The sequence below is a fragment of the Capricornis sumatraensis genome, chromosome 4, assembly GCF_032405125.1.
Source record: "Capricornis sumatraensis isolate serow.1 chromosome 4, serow.2, whole genome shotgun sequence".
Lineage (NCBI taxonomy): Eukaryota > Metazoa > Chordata > Mammalia > Artiodactyla > Bovidae > Capricornis > Capricornis sumatraensis.
The window spans coordinates 126,185,507-126,209,411 of NC_091072.1; the positions used below are offsets into that span (position 1 = coordinate 126,185,507).

At 39.4% G+C, this 23,905-nt stretch overlaps 1 protein-coding gene across 2 annotated transcripts in view; it reads right to left on the reverse strand.

Moving 5' to 3' along the window:
* PPFIBP1 (PPFIA binding protein 1) overlaps window positions 1-23,905 on the reverse strand; it is a 197,717-nt gene that overhangs the window by 52,827 nt on the left and 120,985 nt on the right. For both annotated transcript variants that reach the window (XM_068971086.1, XM_068971087.1), the window contains exons 3-4: window positions 17,542-17,636; window positions 12,592-12,797 (exon numbers count right to left, since the gene is read on the reverse strand). In XM_068971086.1, coding sequence (XP_068827187.1) covers window positions 12,592-12,797; window positions 17,542-17,605 — 270 coding nt within the window. In that variant the 5' untranslated portion in view covers window positions 17,606-17,636. The remainder of the gene's footprint in view (window positions 1-12,591; window positions 12,798-17,541; window positions 17,637-23,905) is intronic.

Below are 23,905 nucleotides of genomic sequence, written 5' to 3' on the forward strand. Positions count from 1 at the left end.
CACTGGCGATTTATCATGTTCTATTCTGAATTCATCAACAACTTCTGCGTTTGCTTGTTCACCTACTATCACACCAAGCTTCCAGGCAGTCTGTAAACTCGTGTTATCTTGTAACCTCCACAGCTTCCAGCCCAGAGCTCTACTTACACTAGTGCTCGCTCTTTTTTTCTCCTCCCTTCTGCCCACCCTCACTTTTTTTTTAAATCAAGATTTGGGTATGTTTACAGATGGTACAAATGCCAAAGGAAATACAGATTGGGGGTGGAAGTGTAGATTTTTTTCCCTCAGCCATCTTATATGTGCAAATGATTAAGGAGACACATTGAAAAGGCTTACAGAGTGCAGACAACATAAAAACATCATTTTGAAACACAGTAGAATATGTGATGTGTCCCTTGGTATCTTATTTAAATAGTTCATAATCACATAATGTGTAACCCCAAGAGAATTTTCTGATTATTCATTCAAATACAACAGAAATACAAACCAGTGGAGTCCAAAATGGTTAAATGGGGCCAACCAGAGTTCAACTGAAAAAGCAAATAAACCACCCCAGACTTAGAATCAGAGAAAACACACACTGTATATCCTTACTGCCCAGGATGTAGCTGCTGTGATAGCTATTTTTTTTCCAGAATCAACTGCTTTTTTCATTCTACCTTTCCATTTAATGCATTTTCTAGTATAAATTCTGGAAATACCAAAAGCTATGTATTGGGAAGGAAACAAAAACAAACAAAAACAGAGAATTAATAAAAAAGAAAACCGCAGGGTGTTTCTTCTAAAAATATATACATCCCATAAGGGCACAGGAGAATCTGAAACTAGTTAGTAAGCATGCACTATGTGGGAACAATTTTTAACATCAGCTGCTTGACCACATACCTACACAATGATCACAGCATAATCACACCCAGAATTAAATTACCAGTATTAGAAGGAGTCTGATGGAGTGGCTAGGATGACTTCCACCCCTGAGGGCTACCAGGAAAATGAAATTTACCTTAACATCTTGAGGATTGTTTTTGGGGAAAGAAGTAGGATGTGTAATGAATGCATGTTCTCAATCTGAGAAAGTCCTGAGACTCGCCCTACATGACTTTAAATCTCTCATTTTAATCATGAACATTAGCAGGCAACTGCTTTTAAAATTACACAAGCAATGTTTTATAAACAGACACGGTTTCCTGGGTAGGGGAAAAAAAAGCTTTCTCCTTAGTGAGGACAAAAAATCAAAAGTCCTCTTTCTCCTGACTGAAGGAGACTATAGCAAGATCAGAACTGTTTCTAGAAGCAAGTTCTAGAAGTGTTTTTTGAAGCTACTGCCTATGATATGGAAATAAGCTGTCCCCAAACCAGTTCTACAAAACGATCTGTTTAAAAAATACTAAAAATTGACCACAATGAGCATGCTCATGTTTCTCAACACTGTACTGATATTTACAAGCAGTTGTAACACTCGTGAGTAGTTTATTTTTAAACACTAAAATAATTTTAGGAATAAAAGACAAATGAGCCACTGCTGGAATAGTTATATACTTTTGAAGTATTCTGTTGGTATATTCAAGTAGATAAAGGTCTGTTCTGTTCACACGTTAGTTTCTGCTAATTTTTGTTACCTTTGCCTCAAAAAATGCTAGCAAGAGGTACATTCCATTAGGCAAATACCCTACGGTCTCTGTTCTTCCTCCGTCTCCCGTGCCCTACCTCCCAGATCACTCCATGCCTCCCCAAACCCAGCATGCTCTCTCAAACACTAACGCTACTCCTTCTGCATGGACTGTATCTCCAACTCTTTCCCTCCTTGTTCCGCCTCATTCCTTAGGATTCATTTCAACTGGGGCTTGGTCTGGAATGTCTTCCATGAGTTGCCTGTTCACTCATATGTTAGTTAACCACACCCAGAAGACCCTTTGTTGCAGCAGGCATCACACTGAATGGACTAGGCTAGACTTGACTACATGCACAACTCTCTCTACCAATAGACTCTGAAGCCTTTGTACAGTCCTCTTTCAATCTGATGCACAGTGGGTGCTAACCAACTGCTGAATGAAGGAACACTGATAGATGTTCAGTAAACATCAGGCAAATAAAAGATGAATGAATGTTTGGTTTTATCCTGGCCTTCTTCCTTCTGAGCAAGACATTTATTCGCATTTCCTCTACTACCTGGTATGCACACACCATGATCACTAGCTCCTTTCCCCTCAAGCCATATCCTCTCTTCCTACAACATTTAAGAGGTGACTTCATAGTCTTTTTTTTTTTTTTCCGTCCGTGCTGCATGGCTTGTGGGATCTGTTTCCTGACCAGGGATTGAAGCTGGGCCCTTGGCAGTCAGAGTGCAGAGCCATAACCATTGGCCCTCCAGAGAATTCCCTCCAGGACCTTTTCAATGGTCAGTAATTGAGGCCCTCTTGCAGGAACTCCCTCATGTACTTCCTTCTTCGACACACAGTATTACATATCGCCTCCTACGTCTTCCCTGTCTTTCTTCCTGCCAGACTCGGGAGAACTGAGTCTTAACTCCTTCTTACAAGCTTACCATTCTTCTGCTTTGGAACCCTGACTTCCTGTTTTCCCTGTGAACAGACCTTCACTTATCGCCTCCATCCTTATCTCATCAGTTTCTTTCTCTCAATGAACTTTCATTTTCCTTTCCAAGATCTAACTCTCCATGGCTCTGTGCCCATCTCTGTACCAGCTCCCACTTCTCTCTGCCTATAGAAATCCACCTTTCACAGCTGCTTCCCACATCCTCTTTCTTATACCATGTCTTTCTCTTCTCCTCTACTGAATTCTCCTCCACATCTTGCCTTGAACATCATGATTAGCTTTTGCTGAAAAGCTAATATTCTGCCAGGGAGGGCTTACAAGTGACTTTATACATCAGTCATTTATTCTTCCTAATAGTCTTTCAGTGCTAATAGAAACTTTATAACATTTATTTTGATTCTCCCAAAATGCTTATGAAATTCTAAGCCTATAATTAAAAAACATATTTGGTATAAACTCTTGTTGGGTGAATTTAACATCCAATGCATTGAAGACCAGCCAGCCCAAATTATTTTACTCAAAATCCCAGAGATGCCATCAAAAGAACTCTTTCTAGTATCACTCATGATGCAACCTTTTATTGACCGCATTCAATCCAGCTGAGAGTTTAGGTCAAAACTGGAATCAACGTGAGGATTTTAACAATGCAGTCTTCAACTAACAGGGGGTGTGGAGGGGCAGGACTGGAATACACCAGAGAGAGCAGGGCACAAGAGGCAGCTGGATTGTAGTAGTGATACTTTAACTAAGGAACTTATGGAGTTTGCCAGATTTTCCTGACATAATGGGTGTGGAGCTGCTACTGCTGCTAAGTCGCGTCAGTCGTGTCCGACTCTGTGCGATCCCATAGACAGCAGCCCACCAGGCTCCCCCATCCCTGGGATTCTCTAGGCAAGAATACTGGAGTGGGTTGCCATTTCGTTCTCCAATGCATGAAAGTGAAAAGTCAAAGTGAAATCGCTCAGTCGTGTCTGACTCTTCGCGACTCCATGGATTGCAGCCTACCAGGCTCCTCCATCCATGAGATTTTCCAGGCAAGAGTACTGGGTGTGGAGGGATATGTCTAAAAAGCTTTATTCCTCATAGAATTACAGAATCCTAAGGCTAGACAGAAACCACACCCAAGAACGTAAATTGCTGAACTCACATGGCAGGTGCTGCACACACCATCTACTTTACCCTTCACCATCTAAACAGAAGCTCTTCTTTTTATATTAATTACCCTGTTATCATCAAATATAAATACACAATCAAGTGAAAAGATGTTACAAATGTTAGCATTTTGCATTATATGAGTCTCTTCTTTAAAATGTTTTAATACAGAAAGCTTCAAATATATATAAAGACTACAATGATGAGACCCTTTGTACTCATCACCCAGTTTCAGCTTCATGACAGGTGGGAGTCTTCTGTCTGTTATTTTTGTAGAAAGTACCATGCTGTGTTTTCCTCTGATTTTCTTAGTTTTATTGGTTTGCATTGGCCTACACCTGGCTCTCTTTTCTCCCCAACCTCCAGTTTTGGTTTGGTATTCTTTCCCGAGCTCTGTTTTCCTCTAAAAATCCAAAATCAATATACCAGTAGTGATTTGCTATGATTAAACTTATTTATAATATAGAACTCCTTTTGAATATAGCATTCCCATATCAGAATGGTAACATAATTAAAACAGGGAAAAGAAAATCAGTCCAATTTTATAGACAACAAGTATTTTAAAAGAGCTAGACTAACACCATCTCTGTCACACACACACACACTCTCACACTCTTCTCATTCTCGCTCTCCCGCCACCCAGTAAATATACTAGCCTTTCTTTTCTTTTTTTTTGTCTAATCTTTTGGCCACACCATGTGGCATGTGGACTCTTAGTTCCTTGACCAGGGACTGAACCCGTACCACCCGCCCCGCCCCCACTGCATTGGAAGGTGGAGTCTTAACCACTGGACTGCCAGGGAAATCCCATAAATATACTTTTAAAACTGCCATACACTTACAATTTCATGATTCTATTTCTTAAAATTCAATATCAAGAAAGGAAAGCAGGGAGTTCCCTGGTTTCCTAGTGGTTAGGACTCTGGGCTTACACTGGCGTGACTCAGGTTCAGCCCCTAGTCAAGGACCTGAGATCCCTAACCCTAAACCCTGAACCCTAACCCTCCCACAAGCCACAAAGTATGGCCTTCAAAAAGTAAGAAATAAAAAGGAAGGTGTGTTAAACTAAAGCTCATTTAATTAAATGTTATCTTTAGCTGCCAAATGATATATCTAATACAGGGTCTTTCATGTCCTAATCATGGTATTAATATTTCTATCACTGCATGCAAACATCCACTGCTGGCTCTCCACTAGAGGAAAGACTGAAATAAGACTGGAATCTTTCAGCCAGAAATACCACAGTTACACTTCATTTGGGTCCAACACACAAGACAGCATCTCACACTGTTTTGTACAAAGAGTCAAAGAACACAATACCAACAATGTTGGAAATCAATCCACCAGGCAGGAGCAGTGCTCTGCTATCTGGTCCTCACACTCGATGTAGTGTGATTAGCATGGAGAGGCCTGCTCCTGGGCTGTAAACAATCATCTCAGGGCAACACCACTACCATTCAGGGCCACCAAAGCACCCCTCCACCTGGCCAGTGCCCCTTTGTACTATGGCACCTCTGACTCTAGGTCCATCTTGCAAACACCCCACTTATATTTTCCTCCTAAATTTCTACTGAAGTTCAAAAGAACAGCCTCTTCAGGAAGCCCTCTACTTATTCCAAAATCTCATCATTCGCTAAGAAACCCAAAAAGGGAAATAAATCTCACATGCATTTTATCATACCCCCAAAACTCAATCATGACCCTCTCCTAGAAAGATATCAGTTTATTCAGTGTTGTCAGAAAGTACATCAAAGACTGAAACTCAGAATGATCCTGAATGTATGCTGTACTTTCCAAGTCAAGATTACTTTGGGGTTTTGTTTTTCTGGGTTTTAATTTTCACAGTGTTTGTTTCCCAGAGACAGAAGGCATCTTCTTAACCAAACAGTCAACTGGAGCAAAAACAAGTGCTCTGGAGCAAGAAAAACCACAGTAGTGGGTCAGCCTCTAAGATTCACTACTCCAAAAATGTAACTATATCTGAAATGCTGGTGAGAACAGCAGATGCCAAGGGCGCTTATCTGCCAATCTTCTTAGAAGTATCATGAGAGCGCTTCCCTCGGAGCATCTGTGCCACATTAAACTATTCACGGCCACGAGCAGTGGTTGTCCTATTACATGGCCAGGGCACACCTGCATCTCCTTGTCTGTGCATCCACAGCCAGCACCGGGTGAAGAGACAGTCTGCTTCAGTGTCTCCTAAAGAGTTCTTTTAGATCCTTGAGAAAGGAAGATGCGCTCTACCCCTTCCTCACCTTATTTTCAGGCATATCACAATGCTCCCGAAGCTTCTGTAGTGGGGAGAGGAGTACACACTGAGACTGCAACATTATCCCAGTCACAGGTATGCTCCAAAGTTCCCTGAGTTCCAGATGGATGGAAAATAGAAGTTCCCAAACGCTAAATAAAGCCAGCTCCTATTCTAGGAGTAAAATATATTCATTCATTCACGCATTGTTCATTCCTGTATTCAGTATTTACAAAAATCCAAGACACAGACATAGAGAACAAATATATGGATATCAAGGGGTTAAGGGAGGGTGGGATAAATTGGGAGACTGGGATTAACATATATACACTACTGATACTATGTATAAAATAGATAACTAATGAGAACCTATTACATAGCACAGGGAACTCTACTTAATGCACTGTGGTGACCTGAAAAAGTCCAAAAGGGAGATAATATGTGTATATGTATGGCTGATTCATTTTGTTGTATAGCAGAATCTAACACAACTCTGTAAAGCAACTATACTCCAATGAAAGCTTATTTTTTAAAAACTCAGCCATGTGACAGGCTGCAGAGCTAGCAGAAGAATCTCTTTTACTTTGGGAAGGAGAACTTGAGATCAAGGAAAAATGCTGTGTCTACTTTTCTTGCCACTTCCTCCAGGGATCCCCTGGAGGAAGGGATGGCAACCCACTCCAGTAATCTTGCCTGGAGAATTCTATGGACACAGGAGCCTGGTGGGCTACAGTCCACGGGGTGGAAAGAGTCAGACACAACTAAGTGACCAACACTATTCTTTTTTAACTTAAACCAACACTATTCTTTTATAATTTACTTTTGTAAAAGAATAGAGGAATCTTTCTATTCAACCCGAACAACTGGGATTCCACTGAAGGCACCTGGGATTCCACTGAAAGCACCTCTCTCACTGTCCACACACTGGCATCTTTTGATGGAGAACTCTGATGACTTGGTCCATGTGCTTTCCTGGGAGTTTTCCAGAAGCATAAGGGAAAAACAGGTTTAACCTCAGCTAGGATGTCTCAGTGAGAGATGAGGCACAGCTCGTATAATTGTGACCACATACGGGATACAACCTTAAGATGTTATCTTGCTTGCCAAGGCTTGGAAAAACATTCCCCGGAGGCACACAGGAAAAGAGAAAGAAGCTGGGCAGAGAACAGCAGGGATCAGAGGGTGGCGGGGCGGGGATGGAGTGTGCGGCTGGGGGTCAAGGACGTGGGGAGAACAGCTAGAAGCCCTGGAGAGAACATGCCCCGTGTCTGAACTCTTTAAATAAATTATGAGTGTTGTTATTTTTATGAAACATTTAACCCAAGGGACACTTATGATTAATATTATCTTTTTCAACATAGAGAAAAGATAGAAGTGCATTATAATGATTTAACAGGTCAGAAGTCAGTCAAGAGCACTTCACTTCCCCCACTGATATACTACTGGGTTATCATGCCTGATTTGTAGTTTTTACCATGAGTATTTTCATTCACTTTGTTTTCTTTTCAAAATTAATTTATTTGACTGTGTCGGGTCTTAGTTGTGATATATGGGATCTTGTGCTGTGTGCACGGATTCTCAAGTTGTGGCACGTGGGTTTAGTTGCTCCACAGCATATGGGATCTCAGTTCCCCGACCAGGAATTGAACCTGTGTCCCCTGCATTGCAAAGTGGATTATTAACCACTGGACCACCAGGCAAGTCCCCCAAACTATCTTTTTCTGTAATTTCTGCTGACTTTGAGATTGTGTCATAATTAAAGCTGCCAGACAACCAGACTCTTTGGGATTTCAGGATCCACTCAAGGTCATGAACCTTGCCTCCATCCACTGGAGAAAGCATTGTAAGAATGTTTTAGGGCAGCGGATCAAGTCAGATCTAAAGTAAACAAAAACTAGTTGCTAGGCTCAAAAAATTAAGACTTTTTTTTTTCTATTTGCCCTCTTAAACTTTCTCTGTTATTTCTCTGTACATAATTCTCTGTTATTAGTATTTGTGTTAACACACATTTCACAATGAAAACAGAGAATTATACCTCAGTAGCTGAACAAATATGTCATATTCAATTGATTTGTTGCTGCTATTGTTTTACCATAGGAGACAAACTTTCAAGTCTTAAAAGAAACTTACTCCTTCCTACATATTTAGCTACCCAATAAAAACAAATTCATTTTTGTTGATTTAACTTCACTTCACTGTAACAGTCTTTACTATTTTCCATTTTCTTATCCAGCTTCTGATCATCTAAATCAATTAAGAGGGCGGCAGAAATTAGTAGCGAAGGAATAATCTGCACCCTACAGGAAACCAGGGCATCTTCCTGGCTTGGGTAAAATAATAATTAGAAACGCAAAGGCCCAGTTGCAGTAATGAGAAACTTAGCATCAGTCACTCTTAAGTAAATGGACTTTCAGGTTGGCCATCATTAAGCATGAATGAAATATTAATTATTTAACTCATATCATTAATAAGTTTTTCTAAAACATTGTGGAAGTTTCTCCACAGTCAGAGAAATGTCTGCACTTTTCTGTCAAAGAAGTAAACTTAACTGCCCCATAACCAGACTCAACCCTTTCTTTCCTTCATTGCAAAAGGTCCTGCTAAATGTTTCCCTCTACTCTCTACAATCCACTCTTCACTATGACTTTTTTGACTAATCCTCTGCCAGGCTCACTGACAAGCACTCAACATACATTAGCTAATAGGATCTTCATAATCCTGTGTGGCAGAAACCACCATTCCCATTTTACAGATGAGGAAACTGAGACAAACAGCTTATGACACAATTGGGAGAATTCTGTGTTCCTTCGATTATAAGATGCCACCACATTTTATCAAATTACTAATTTAAAATTTTTTGATAGGGTAAAATACAAATAAAAATTTACCATTTTTACATGTACAGTCCAGTGGCAATAAGTACATTCGCAGGTCTGTGGAATCATCACCATCATCCATCTACAGAACTCTTTTCACATTGCAAAACTCAAGCTCTGTATCTATTAAATACTAACTCCACATCCCACCCTTTCCCCCGCGAATGGCAACCACTATTCTATTTTCTCTCTCTATGAATTCATTTGACTACTCTAGGTATCTGCATGCATGCTCAGTCATGTCCAACTCTTTGCGACCCCCATGGACTGCAGCCTGCCAGGAACCTCTCTGACATGGAATTTCCCAGGGAAGAATACAGGAGTTTGTTGCCATTCCCTTCTCCAGGGGATCTTCCTAACCCAGGGATCAAACTCAAGTATCCTGCACTGCAGGCAGATTCTTTATCATCTGAGCCACCAGGGAAGCCCCAAACATGTACAGATACCACTTTTAAGATCATAAAACACATCACAGCTTCTGAGATATCAAATGGGAGAAGGCTATACTATCAGCAAATCATTAAATTCCAAGCATAAGACCTTCTACCTGTTGGATTCTTAATACTGCCTCAATTCCCTTTGGTTCTAAAATTAAAGTCTATGATAGGCTAAGCTCTGACTATTCATGTCATACCTATGCCTTTTTGCTTACTGTATTTTTTACTGAAGCACAGTTGAATTATAATGCAGTGTTAATTGCTACAGTATAGCAAGGTGACTCAGTTATACACATATATACACACAAATTCTTTTTTATATTATTTTCCATTATTGATAATCACAGGATACTGAATATAGTTCCCTGCGTTTATGGTAGCTGGGACTATTGTTGGTATTCAGTCACTAAGACGTGTCCTACTCTGTGATCCCATGGACTGAAGCACACCAGGCTCCTCTGTCCTCCAGTGGGGATTAGCAGATGTAAACTGGTATACACAGAAGGATAAACAACAAGGTCGCACACCTATGCCTTCATTATTCCAAACACTCACTCCCACTCTCCCCTTCTTGCTTTGGGCTTTGCCCTTTGTCATCAATCTTTTTTTTTAAATTTCATTATTTATGTGCTTGCAAAAATACACGTAATTTGGAAGGACTGGATTCCACATGAGGGGACAGGTATAAATCAGGTTGTACAAATATAAATAAGTTTAACCCAAGAAAACTTACCTCTGTGGAGTTAACATTTGGTTAGTTTTTTAATTGTCTGCTTTTTGGATAAAAACTGAATCTTTGTAAGGTGTGTGAAGTATTTGTCCATTTTGTGGATACTTAACTTTAAAATGTTAGATATTAAGACAAACAGCAACCAAAACCACAAATTAATAAGCCATTATCCATCAAATGAATAAATTTAACACAATAAATAAATGCTATTTTAATAAATGTTAAATCCAGTTCATTCAAATGTATATACCATTTTATCATTCATGGAGTAACATTCATCACAAATATAATTACTGACCACCTGTTACATGCCAAGCATTGTTCTAGGAACCATCAATGCAGTGGTTTTGTTTTGATTTGTTTTAAATATAGTCAAAAGTCTCAGTGATACTTCCATTCCAGTTGGAGAGAGAAAAAAATACATATAAATATGGCAAATACATAGTACATAAGAAAGTGGTGCATTCTTAGTAAAAAAATAAAAATAGGGATATGCACTATGAAGAATAACTACGTGAAATTTTAGATCAAGTGGGCAGAAAAGGCCTCATGGAGAGCACAACTTTTACGTAAATGTGACGAAACTAGTCATCCAGATAATCTGAGAAAAGAACTTTCTAGGCAGAGTACACAGCCAGGGCAAAGGCCCTGAGGCCCAGTTTCACCAACATGTTTGAGAATCAGTGAGGAATCCCACATGCCTGAAGTGGAGCAAAAGGGCAATGAGACCTGAGGTCAGAAGGCAACAAGGAGCAAGTATGAAACTAAAGGGCTTGCAGTCCAGCAAGCACTGTGGTTTCTGTCTCTAAGTCACATGTGACTACCACTGTAGGTTTCTCAGAAAGGCATCGATGACATGATTTATGCTTCAGGAACCATCACGTCACTTTCAGTCTTTTCCAGAAACACTTTAACAGACTGAGCACCTATTAATGGAGATACTTTGGACACAAGTGAAACACTTAACCACAGAGCCCTCATGTTATGGCTGCATTGGCTGCCTCTAAATGCAGGGTGGGAATGGGTTCCTCTAAGCTCCCTTCCCAAAGTGTGCTGAATGGTCAGGAAAACAAGCAGTAAAGAAGGGGCAAGGGAGGAGGGAGAAACAGCCTGAGAAATATGCCAGGAAATCTCTGGTTTCAGAGCATGAAGCAGTTCCCCAAAGAAATCAGCAGACCTGGATACTTAAATCTCCAGAGGATAAACTTGCAGAAAAACTAAAGGTGCAATAATTAGGTATTGAAAGTAATATATCTATTATACAAAGTAAAATATACAATCTAAAATATCTAAAATACTATTATACAAAGTAAACTATCTCAAAGTAAGATATATAAAGTAAAATATTTATGCTTGTCAAGGTTGCAGAGATGCGCTAAAAGATGAACCGTACCATCTGCACTTGAAATGGGGAGGTACACCGGCTGGAACAGGGTGGGAGCGTTGGTGTTCATGTCACATCACATGAAAATGCTTCAGGTACAGGATGTACTGATACCATTAAGGTTCCCAAAGCAAACAACTGACATTGCCACCATAGACCAAAAATAGACTGTCATTCTTTCATACAATTTTCATTAACTTTTATGTAAAAGCAATGAACTTAGAAGCTTATTCATGCATTTTCCTGAAAAACTGAATATCCATTAAATACTTACAAAATAAACACTTTTTCTAGCTTCTCTTTTGAATATTTTTGTGACATTCTGTGGATTTTCTGTGTTTAACACACACTAAAACAGCATTTAGCATTGTTTTTAGGGAAAGGGCAGATCTGCCATGCAATCAGTTTTCGAGAAGGATGCCTAGAAAGAGGCTCATTGTTCAGTGACTAAACACCATTCAGAGCCCAATCCACAGATTAACTCATGTACTGGAATCGAAATGACTGTCACAACCACTAGATGGCACTTGATACCACATACTGCTACCAACCTCTCTTGCTATTAGAAGTATCTTTTCACTGATTGTGCTGCAGTCCATGGGGTCGCAGAGTCAGACACGACTGAGCAACTGAACAATTCACTGTACTCCCTATTTTGAATCGATACTGGCTCTTTTCAAATAAACTTCCCAGTATTACCAGTAAAGCATCTATTAAGTGCAAAACTCTTTCCTCACAGGACTATTTGTTTTGAGCCACAGCAGATCATTCAAGCACAGTTCAAATGCTAGTCCACCTTTATGGGCAAAATCAGGTGACCAGCTGGCAACACAGGAAATGTATACTAACAGCAATTTTTAAAAAAATGATTTTTTTTTTAAGCATAAAACTCTATTAAATTATAAACTATATAAATGTGAATTATGTGCAAGGACACTATGATAGTTACAAAATAAAACGGGATTTATGTTAAATGAGGCAGGAATATCTCCCATGTAACAAGTATTTAAACTGGAATGAAATAAATACTTAAAAAAACGATTTTTAGAGTCAAAAGGAAATCAGAATCTCTTAATGGATAAAGTCGGGGCAAACTTGTCACCCTGTAGCTGTTTTATTCCTGTTCTGATCAGCTACTTTATGTTCTAAGTTTTGGCCTAAGCAATGGAAGATTCACGGTGTGGGGCTGGTAACAAGCAGATATCTACCATTTGACTCTGGAGCCACTCGATGAGTGTTTCCGCTGTAGAGTCCGGGATCTGGCACCTCAAGCCTTCCTTCTCGTCCGCTTCCATCATCTCCAGCAACCCGCGCAGGTCTTCCACAAGGTGCAGGGCTCGCAAGCTTCCCATGAATGGGGAGGTGGGGGACTGGCAATCGAAAATCCCATTGGAATATTCCAGGGCCTTAGAACCTAGGTTTAAAAAAAAAAATCATAGAGCAATGGGATTTATGCTGGATAATATACCAAAGGTGAAGGTGACAAGCAAGTCTAGTCACAGTGAGGAATGACCAAACAAGGATTAGGGAAAAGAGACTTCAATCACGTAAATCTCTCCAAAGGATAGTCATTTGGTGAAAAAATAAATATTACATAATTGATGAGAGATTGTTGTTGTTTAGTCATTGTGTCCAACTCTTTGCGACCCTGTGGACTGCACCCCACCAAGCTCCTCCTGTCAAGGGATTTTCCAGGCAAGAAAACTGGAGTGGGTTGCCATTTCCTAAATATCAGTGGTCAAACACTTAACAGGGAGGCCAGCTGTGTGGCATAGTAAGAGTAGGATGGGTCTTGGTATAAGATGTGCTGACCTCAAGAAACACAGGCTAAGAAGAGAGCAGATCAGTTTGTGTGGAGCCATGCATTCCCCAAAATAAAAATTAGAAAGCATAAAGTTTTTAAATTCCCCTAGAAAGAAGTTGCATATTGAGGTAAAAATTGCATAGCATAATTTCCAAAGTAAGAGAGCCAGCTTACTGCCTAGCCAGTTAACTGCCTAGAATTTAATGTCTGAAGTTCAATAACTTACACATGTACATTGTATATGTACAAGGGAGCATGTGTGGATAAACACTTTCCCCCACAATTTTGTTTGCAGCCTAGCATCAAATGCTCTTGCTAATGTTAGCTTCCAAACATAGTTTTAAAGCCATTTTTGTTTTCTATTACTTTTACAGAACACTCTACTACTTAAATACATACACTGACTCACAGTGCATTCTGAAAGTACCCATAGACACTTCTACATCTCTTTGATTTTTATTTTCTGGTCTATCAAACTTAGCATCAAATATACATATTAACTTTACACTTAAATTTCAACAACTATGATATTTAGGCCATCACCTCACAAATCCAGGTTTCCCTTGTAGCTCAGCCGGTAAAGAATCTGCCTGCAATGCGGGAGACCTGGGTTTGATCCCTTGGTTGGGAAGATCTTCTGGAGAAGGGAAAGGCTACCCACCAGTATTCTGGCCTGGAAAATTCTATGGACTGTGTAGTCCACGGGGTCACAAAGAGCTGGACATGACTGAGCGACTTTCACTTCATTTCTCACAAATCCAAAGGTCTTACAGCTGGATGAGACCTGTGAGCCAACGTGTAAGTTCTCTCTCCAGTTGGCCACAGGGCTTGATCAGTTCTAACAATGGGGAAAGGAATTCTCTTTCAGCTGTTTCATTCCATTGACGTCCCTGATAGTGGACCACAAGATTTGGATCAAGTATCTGTCAAACTGTGATAATGGTAGCCACTGACAGGTATAGTGATGAATGCTAATGGAGCCACATAACCATGTAAATCAGCCTCCTCAGGAAACCCTGCACAGCTGAGATGAGAACTCAGAAAAAAAAGAGGTGAGCAAGTCAGGAGGAGGGAAGAACAGAAAAGCAGCAAAACCCGGACGTTATAACGTCCTATATTCCAGCAGCTTTAAGTATTAGGATCATACAATGCAATGATTTGAAATACATGTGAGCCCATGGCAACCCTCTGTTCTGTTCAGTCTTCAACACAAAACAAAGTGGGAAGAGGGGAGAGGTGTGTATTTAGAAAAGTCCCAAATGTTTGCTCTCAGGTCTCCTCTTCTCCCTCTTTACCTCAGTTGGAGAAATACTGATGGTAATTTGAAAATATGAATCCAGATCCTACCCACAAAGCTCTGACTGACTTAGTGTGAGGTGAGAGCTGGGGAATTTTGTTGTCTTAATGACTCTAGTATTGCTCCCGAGGCCCTGCTGGGACTGAGGGATCAAGGACACAATCTAGTGGAATGCGTAACATGTAATCCCTCAGAAATATCACTTCCTGATGAGAGGTAAGGTTGTATATAATCCCTGAGAAGAACCTAAAATTGGTTCTAGTTGTTATATTTTCTGAAATTGTGACAGAGTAAATCCATTCTCTTTCTCATATAACAGTCCTTAAATTATTTAAAAGCATATATCATAGAAAATGGGGCTTCCCTGATGGCTCAGTGGTTAAGAATCTGCCTGCAATGCAGCAGATGCAAGAGATGAGGGTTCAATCCCTGGGTCGGGAAGATCCCCTGGAGAGGGAAATGGCAGCCCACTCCAGTATTCTTGCTTGGAAAACTCCATGGATAAGGAGACTGGTGGGCTACAGTCCCTGCTGCCCCCCAAGAGCTGGACATGACTGAGTGACTCAAACACAAGGACCCACTGTAGAGCACAGGGAACTATATTCAATATCTTATAAAAACCTATAATGGAAATGAATCCGAAAAAGCAAGTATATGTACATGTAACTGAAATACTTCATTGTATACCTGAAACTAACATACCACTGTAAATCAACTATATTTCCATTTTCAAAAAGGCAATTAAAACAGAAATTTTTTTCAAGAATTAAAAAAATAAAAGCATGTATCATTCCCCAAGCAAGAATACACTTTCCTAGATTAAACAACCAGTTCCTTAGTTTGTTAAACTCTTCACCTTCATGCACATTCTCTAGATAAGTTTTAGTTTGCCAATGACACTGTGAAAATAATATTCTAAGAACTGAATACATTATTCAAAATGTGGTCTGATCTACAAAGGAGGTCAAATTGAAAGAAGGTCTCCAAGACATAGAAGTATAATAAAGAGACCATGCAGGTCGCTTCCCTGAAGAGAAGAACCTTCCGAAGAGGAAAACACCTTTGGTTTCTCCAAACTACCAAAGTCGAGTGGGTCCAATTTGTGACCAGAAAAGAGAAGCAGTTGGGGCCAGGACAACTATATCCTGACCCTGGTCACTGGTCAAGGCCAACTGTAACAGGACCCTGACCACCAGGTGCATGCAGGCCAACCCATTCAGACATATCCTTGTTGTAACTGGTTCATTCCCAAATACATGAAAGTCCTTTTCTTGAGACAAGACACAAAATGTTACAGGAGAGCTTGGTTTGGTGGTGGTTTAGTCACTAAGTCATGTCCGACTCTTGCAACCCCATGGACTATAGCCTGCCAGGCTCCTCTGTCCATGGGATTTTCCAGGCAAGAATACTGGGGTGGGTTGTCGTTTCCTGCTCCAGGGGATCTTCCCAACCCAGGGATCGAACCCGGATCTCCTGCACTGTAAGCAGAATCTCTACCTACTGAGCTACTAGGGAAGCCCATGGAAGACAGAGGAGCTCAGGTCGCACTACTCCTGAGGCATCTGCTGGGGGATGAAGGGGCTCATCTACGAGTCAGTCCCCTCACCATGATGAGAACACAAGGAGATAATAGTCTACTTCTTTTGCTCAGCTTCTGCAACAGAAAATTGCTAAAGATTCTTAAAAAGGATGATCATTTATTTTTTAATTTATTTTTAATTGGAGGATAATTACTTTACAATACTGTGCTGGTTTCTGCCATACACCAACATGAATCATAGGTATACATATGTCCTCTTCCTCTTGAACCTCCTTCCCACCTCCCATCCTCCTAGGTTGTCACAGAGCACCAGATTTGAGCTCACCAGATTTGAGCACCAAATTGAATGAATTAGCCATTCCGCAAATTCCCACTGGCTATCTGTTTTACATATGATAATGTATGTGTTTCAGGGCTACTCTCTCAATTCATCCCACCCTCGCCTTCCCTCCTTGTGTTCACAAGTCCGTTCTTTATGTCTGCGTCTCCATTGCCGAGACTGGCATTTCAGAAAAAAAGATTCTGGTGGTCTGGGAAAAGGGTAGACTAGAGCAGGAAAGCAAGTGTGCCAAGGACATCAAGTGGGAGGGTTATTTAGATAGAGCAGGACAACGGTAGCACAAACACAACAGATTTTAGAGAGGAAAAAAGGGACTGGGAGCATTTGGTAGGAGGCAGAACTGACAGAATTTGACTAAGTGGGGGAACATAAGGGTCATGTCTAGAATGATTTAAACTGTTTATGAAAGTGTATAGAGGGAGGACTATGAGATTAGCCAAGAAAAAGACACCATATGTGAAACAGATCGCCAGTCCAGATTCCATGCATGAGACAGGGTGCCCAGGGCTGGTGCACTGGGATGACCCTTAGGGATGGGATGGGAAGGGAGGTGGGAGAGGGGCTCAGGATGGGATACACCCATGGCTGATTCATGTCAATGTATGGCAAAAACCACTACAATACTGTAAAGTAATTAGCCTCCAATTAAAAAAAAAAAAAACACAACTAGAGGGGCTTCTGAGAAAAGATGGTGAGCTCAATGTTTTAAATGATGACAAGATGCATCTATAATAAGACATTGCAGGGGGTTATCTGGTTGGCTGGTAGAGATAAGGTCCTGAAGCTTAGCAAAGAATTGGAAAAATAAACAGATGTGAGACTCATTGCTGGGAAAGTGAATGTTAAACTTAAGGGAAAAGATGAGAACATTCCTGAATATTGGGTAGAGCACTAATCCCTCCCTCCAAATGCAGTCCACAGACCATGTGGACCAGAGTCACCTTTACTCTGGTTTGGAAGCCCAGGAAGGTACCAGAATTTTTTGACATTTTAAAACAAAATATAAGAATAATTCTGGCAGAAATTGGGGAAGAAGGGCAAAGACTGAAACCATGGCACTGGAGAAAGCCAATAAATGAAAATATCAAAGTGGAGAGGTAATAAAAGAGTTGCAATAAAAAACGCCAAGAGAGCCAAGTAAATGCCATGACTGCATCTTTTAGAGGATGCAGATTACCTGCTATAATCCCATCCATCTGCTCCAGCGCTGCAGCCAACATGTCACTTGCATCACTCATCATCTTGTTGTCAAGGGCAAATTCGAACCTAGATCTGAAAAAACAATGATGTTTATCATTACATCCTTCAAATGATATATGCTTCCTGGTGGGTTTGATACTTCAACATTAAACTGTAACTCCACCTAGCAGTGACATACAGAGAATCTGTGAAGTATCAGAGCTGAATTAAATGAACCATTTAATAAACTATGACCAGTCATCGTGTGCCTGCTCCACCGCTGGATCTCATGCTATGCCTGATCAGTTAATAAAGTAAGTATGATTCAGTTCTTGCACCCACAGTGTTTAAACTCCAGTAGGACGGTTTCCATGCTGTACTCTGGAGAGCTCTAGGTCTCTGTGAGGGCAACAGAGGTGGCTGTGGAACCCTGCCCAGGGCCATGAGGGATGCTAGATAGATGAGACTTGGTTCTATCTACACTGGCTTCACCCAATTCTGCTCTGTCAATTTTGCCTTTAGTTTTATTTTTTTCCTCAATAAGGAATTACGATGAGATTTGTCTAAGAAAATGATTCGGAACATACATAACAAGGACACACACACCTACTGGCATTTTGCACTGTGACAATGGCTATCCTGTATTGAGTGCCTATGAGTGTATATCCTGTATTGAGTCCCAGACATTAATATAAATTTCCCATAATCCTTAGTCATGAGAGAAACCCTATTAAATGCACAAATCCCTCTTCATTTCATAATGATCTTTGCCTATAAAGACTGCAAGTAAATACAACAAAAACAAGTTTACAAAGACCAGTTTTTGAACTAGGTCTATCTGATTTCCACTGTAATATTAAATTTTTGTTTCTCTAATCCTATCTGAAAAATAGAGTTAGGCTGAAACTGTGTCACAAACTACTCACTCTTTTACCAGCTAAAAAAATAATTTAAAATTATTCTTGCAAAAAATTTGGCCATTAACAGGAAAAATGGCAAATTATATGATTTTCAATATTAATTAATACATTTCAGGTACCAGCTAATCATCCAAATAAATTCTCCCAACACACTCAAATACAGCTCCTGCTACTTAGCAGTTACTGTGGTAGAACAAACATCTGGGAAATAAAGCATATGCTGCTTAACAGAAAACTTTGCCCTCTGTTTCCAAGCAACCTAGGTCTTACCACTTTATTTTTACAAACATATTTACAGCTCTGATAAACAGCTGCTTAGATCAATTCTCTATTATGCGTTCACTCTCATAAAATGCCATTAATCATTGTGAAATCTTACTCTGATTGGATAGTTTTCATATATTTCATCTAAGAATTTCAAAGGTTAAAGTCTCTGGCTATGTGGATCACAACAAACTGGAGAATTCTTAAAGAAATGGGACTACCAGACCACCTTCTTGTCTCCTGAGAAACCTGTATGTGGATCAAGCAGCAACAGTTAGAAATGGACATGAAACAACTGACTGGTTTAAAATTGGGAAAGTAGTATGACAAGGTTGTATACTGTCACTCTGCTTATTTAACTTCTATACAGAGTACATCATCTGAAATGCTGGGGTGAATCGATCACAAGCTGGAATCAAGACTGGTGGAAGAAATATCAACAGCCTCAGATATTCAGATAATACTACTTTAGTGGCAGAAATTAAAGAGGAACTCAAGAGCCTCTTTATGAGGGTGAAAAAGGAAAAGAGGAAAAGTAAAAAGCTGACTTGAAACTCAACATTTAAAAAAAACAAAGATCATGACATCCGGTCCCATCACTTCATGACAAATAGAAGGGCAAAAAGTAGAAACAGTGGGAGATTTTGTTTTTTTTAGGTTCCAAACTCACTGTGGACTCACAGCCTTGAAATTAAAAGATGCTTGCTAAAGATGCTTGCTAAAGATGCTTGGAAGAAAAGCTATGACAAACCTAGACAGAGTATTAAAAAGCAGAGACATCACCTTGCTGACAAAGCTTCACAGTCAAAGCTATGATTTTTCCAGTAGTCATGGATGTGAGAACTGGACCATAATGATGGCTGAGCACTGAAGAACCGATGCTTTCGAACTGTTCCTGGAGAAGACTCTTGAGAGTCCCTTGGACAGCAAGAAGACCAAACCAGTCAATCCTAAAAGAAATCAACTCTGAATATTCACTGGAAGGACTGATACTGAAGCTGAAGCTCCAATACTTTGGCCACCTGATGCAAAGAGCCAACACACTGGAAAAGACTTTGAGGTTAGGAAAGATTGAAGGCAAAAGGAGAAGAGGGTGGCAGAGGATGAGACCATTAGCTAGCATCACCAACTCAATGGACATGAATTTGTGCAAACTCCAGGAGATAGTGGAGGACAGGGGAGCCTGGTGTGGTATGATCCATGGGGTTGCAAAGAGTTGGACGTGACTTGGTGACTGAACAATAACGAAGAATTTCCCAGAATTTACTCCCTTCAGAAGGTATAAAATATCACTATCATTTTATGTATAAATACTACAGCACAAAAACACCCAAGGCATGCATTTACAGTCACCCAGAAATCAAGGGGATAATAAGTTAGGTTATAAACCTAGGCGTTCTCAAAAATCTAATACCACATTTAGCTAGTGCACAGTCCAGAGAGGTAGGGCAGAAATTTAATGATCACACTTCAGCCTTAAATACTCAAGAGACATGAAGGATTAAGCCAAAGAGTATATGGTCCTTGAATTTCACATAATTAAGTAGCCTACATTTCCTTTCATTTTAAAGTTGAACTTCAAAGAGCTTTAGATAGATGCTCTCTATCTACCTGTATTTGTGTGTGTGTTTATAAATAAGAGAGACAGACAGATACATGCCAGGCTCAGCTATAAACATGGGAAATATCAATAAAATAAAATTATGCTCACATTAGAAAAGCTCTCATCACCCCACTAAATCTTTGCAGGTAACTGCAATTTGTGTAGAGCAAGAACACTTTTTCAAGAAAGACAGGTAGTTATCTATTTCTTCTCTGTTCCAGTGAACCTTTCAAATGCTAAGACATGGAGGTATGAGAACCTAGGTGATGCTTTTTAAAACGTTGGAGAAGAACCAATTAAAAAAAAAAATTTCCAGTTTATTAGAGACCAAGTCTTTGTTTAATATAATATGATGTAAACATTAAAGTGCTACAGAAGTTTATAGATGCTTACTCTCAATCTCTATACCTATCACATAGCAGCCTTCATGTAATAATAAGGAAAAGACAAGACAGTAAACACAATTAATAAATATGTACATAATATGGCAAAGGTGGTAGGTGCTAAGGGAGGAAATTTGAGCAGTTATCCTCAGGGAGTCAAGCGGTCAGGAATTTGGAGAGGTCCCTGATGGCTCAGTGGTAAAGGAACCTGCCTGCCAATGCAGGAGACACAAGAGATACAGGTTCTATCCCTGGGTGTGGAAGATTCCCTGGAGGAGGAAATGGCAGCCTACCCCAGGATTCTTGTTTGGAAAACTCCATGGACAAAGGAGCCTGACAGGCTACAGTCCATGGAGTCTCAAAGAATTCTACATGACTGAAAGACTGAGCACACACAGGCACACAAATTAAATCGAGTTGTCAGGAAGAATGACAGATTCAAAGATCAAAGACTTCTTTAAATTTAGTTCAATATAGGTGGTAGTTCAGTGGTTTCCAAGTATAAAATCACTACAAATTGATTTAAAAACAGGACAGGTAAAGACATGAATAGACATATAACAAAAGGGAAACATTTTCACCAATATAAAATATGAAGAGATGCTTAATGTTATCAATACTCAAAGAATTTAAGATAGCAATGTGGTATCATTTTATATTCAGTCCGTTGGCAAAACAATGGACAGTACTAAGTACTGTACAAGGATGTGAATTCACAGACTCTCTAACAGAATGGTAATGGGAATGCAAAATGGGCTAAAATGAAAACAAAAACAGGTAGAAACTATGGGGGATTTAGCTCTTGAGTAAAGGTAACCATACATGACAAGTGAGGTTCACATTCATACATCTTTTCACTTGTAGGCACTCCCCCGTCCACATGATGCAAAGTGATTAGGGCTTATGAAGGAAATCACAATCTTACTGGCTCAATGGATGGAAGAGGGTAAAGTTCTTACATTATGCACAAAGATGTTCAATACCAATTCACATCAGGCTGTGATAAGAATATATAATATAATCCATCCAAACTGTACAAAGACAAAGTAAAAAGCCAGTTGAGTTGATGAGATAGAATGTTAATAAAATCCTCAATTAATCTAAAAGAAGGAAGTCAAGGTGAAACAATGAACTGATGGGAGAAAAAGAAATCAAATGGCAAGTGATAAACTTAAACTCAATCATATAATTTACCATTACATTAAATGTAAATGGAATAAACTTTTAATAAAAGCCCAAGATTGTCAGACTAGTTAAATGCAAAGACATATAAAATATAAGAATGAAAAATAAGATATTGCACACATAGTAAATAAGCCTGGGGAAGGAGGATTAGCCATATTAATATGTGAAAAGTGACTTTCAATCAAGTATCACTAGAAAGAGGGATTTTTATAATGATAAGAGTCAATTTATCACAAATGTTTCTGCAACTAATAACAGAGCTTCAAATAACATGAAGCAAAAACTGACACAACTAAGGGAGAATAATACAAATTCAGTCCATTTATATTTAATAGTCAATATAGTTGGATATAAATCTACTGTCCTGCCATTTTTTCTCTGTTTATCCCACCTTTCATTTGTTCCTCCTTTTCAACCTTCTTTGGGAATGACAGACAAGGTAGGAAAACAAATCAGGTAATAATACAGACTTTAGCGATACTATCACCCATCTTGACCTAAATCAATTTATAAAACAAAACATCCAAATGCAGAACATATTCTTTTCAACCCACATGTTATACACACTAAGCCAGGCCATGCGTGTATGCAAGGCCACAAAATAAGTCTCAATAAATTCCAAACAGAAATTAAAGGATTATACAGAGGAGTAAGAACAGCAACCAAAAGTGGTAAAGCACTAATGTTAAGAACAGAGCTTCCATATTTATTAAAAGTCTGACTTGTCCACGCTTGAGCTATTTTAGTGGCCACCTAACTTCACGAGCATCTGTGTTAATAAAGTTATGTCAATGTTTATGCCTGAGTCAAACTATTTTAAAAAATAGAAAACTTAAACAAGAGGCCTCAGAAAATCTCATGCTATAGCAAAATTTTCCTACATTCTCAGAAACATTTCTGAGAGGAAGATTCCCCAGGGCATCTTCACATACTTAATACAATGGATTATTCCTCCACAGTGAAAAAGACTAATAAATATAAGATTACCTGGAGCAAAAGAAGTCAGACATAAATGACTATGCATCGTGTGATTCCTTTTATGTAAAATTCCAAATAGTTAATCTATGGTGATAGAAAGTAGAACAATAGTTTCTTGCAGGAAGTGGTGAATGATTCAAGGAAATTCTGGGGACTTTCTGTTCAATATCTTGATGGATATATACAAGCTTATACATTTGTCAAAACTCATCAAACTGTACATTTAAGATGTGTTCATTTCACTGTATGTAAGCTTCACCTCAAATTTTTAAAATTAGGGTTGAAGATGGCTGTTAGAAATTAGAAATGAAACAATATTTTTATTTTTTTGAAACAACATTTTAAAATGAACCAAATAAATGAATGAATGTAAGTAGGATATGCAGGCCTTATATGATAATATATCATGAATAAAGAATAATGAATAATCCAATTATATGCACCTGAGGTCTAAAATTAAACTCAGAATATCCAGCTTCCTATGTTTGGACTCTTTCCTTACCTAGAAACCTGTTGTCATCTTTTGGACACACAAAACCACTTAGAAAATAAAAACTTTACCATCTAATAATTCCCACACAATACCAAAATTATTTCTGGATTCTAAATAGCTAATATACACTTATTTGAATGACCTGTTGACAGAAAAGGCACCAGAAAATACAACTACCAACAACAAAGGAGTGTGGTTTGGGTACAAGGTCATAGTTCAAACTGAAGAAAGCCTTTACTATGGCTGGATGGCATCACTGACTCGATGGACGTGAGTCTGAATGAACTCTGGGAGTTGGTGATGGACAGGGAGGCCTGGCGTGCTGCGATTCATGGGGTCGCAAACAGCTGGACACGACTGAGAGACTGAACTGAACTGAACTGATGTAAATAGAGATCAGTTCCGCTTTAAGGAGACCTCAGTCTAGTGGTTTCCTATTCTAACGGTTTAATGAAAAGAAGTTCAGAAAGTCTTGGAAAAGCAAGCTCCTGGAGGTAACATTCATATTTTACAGTAATGGTAAAGGACTACCAATG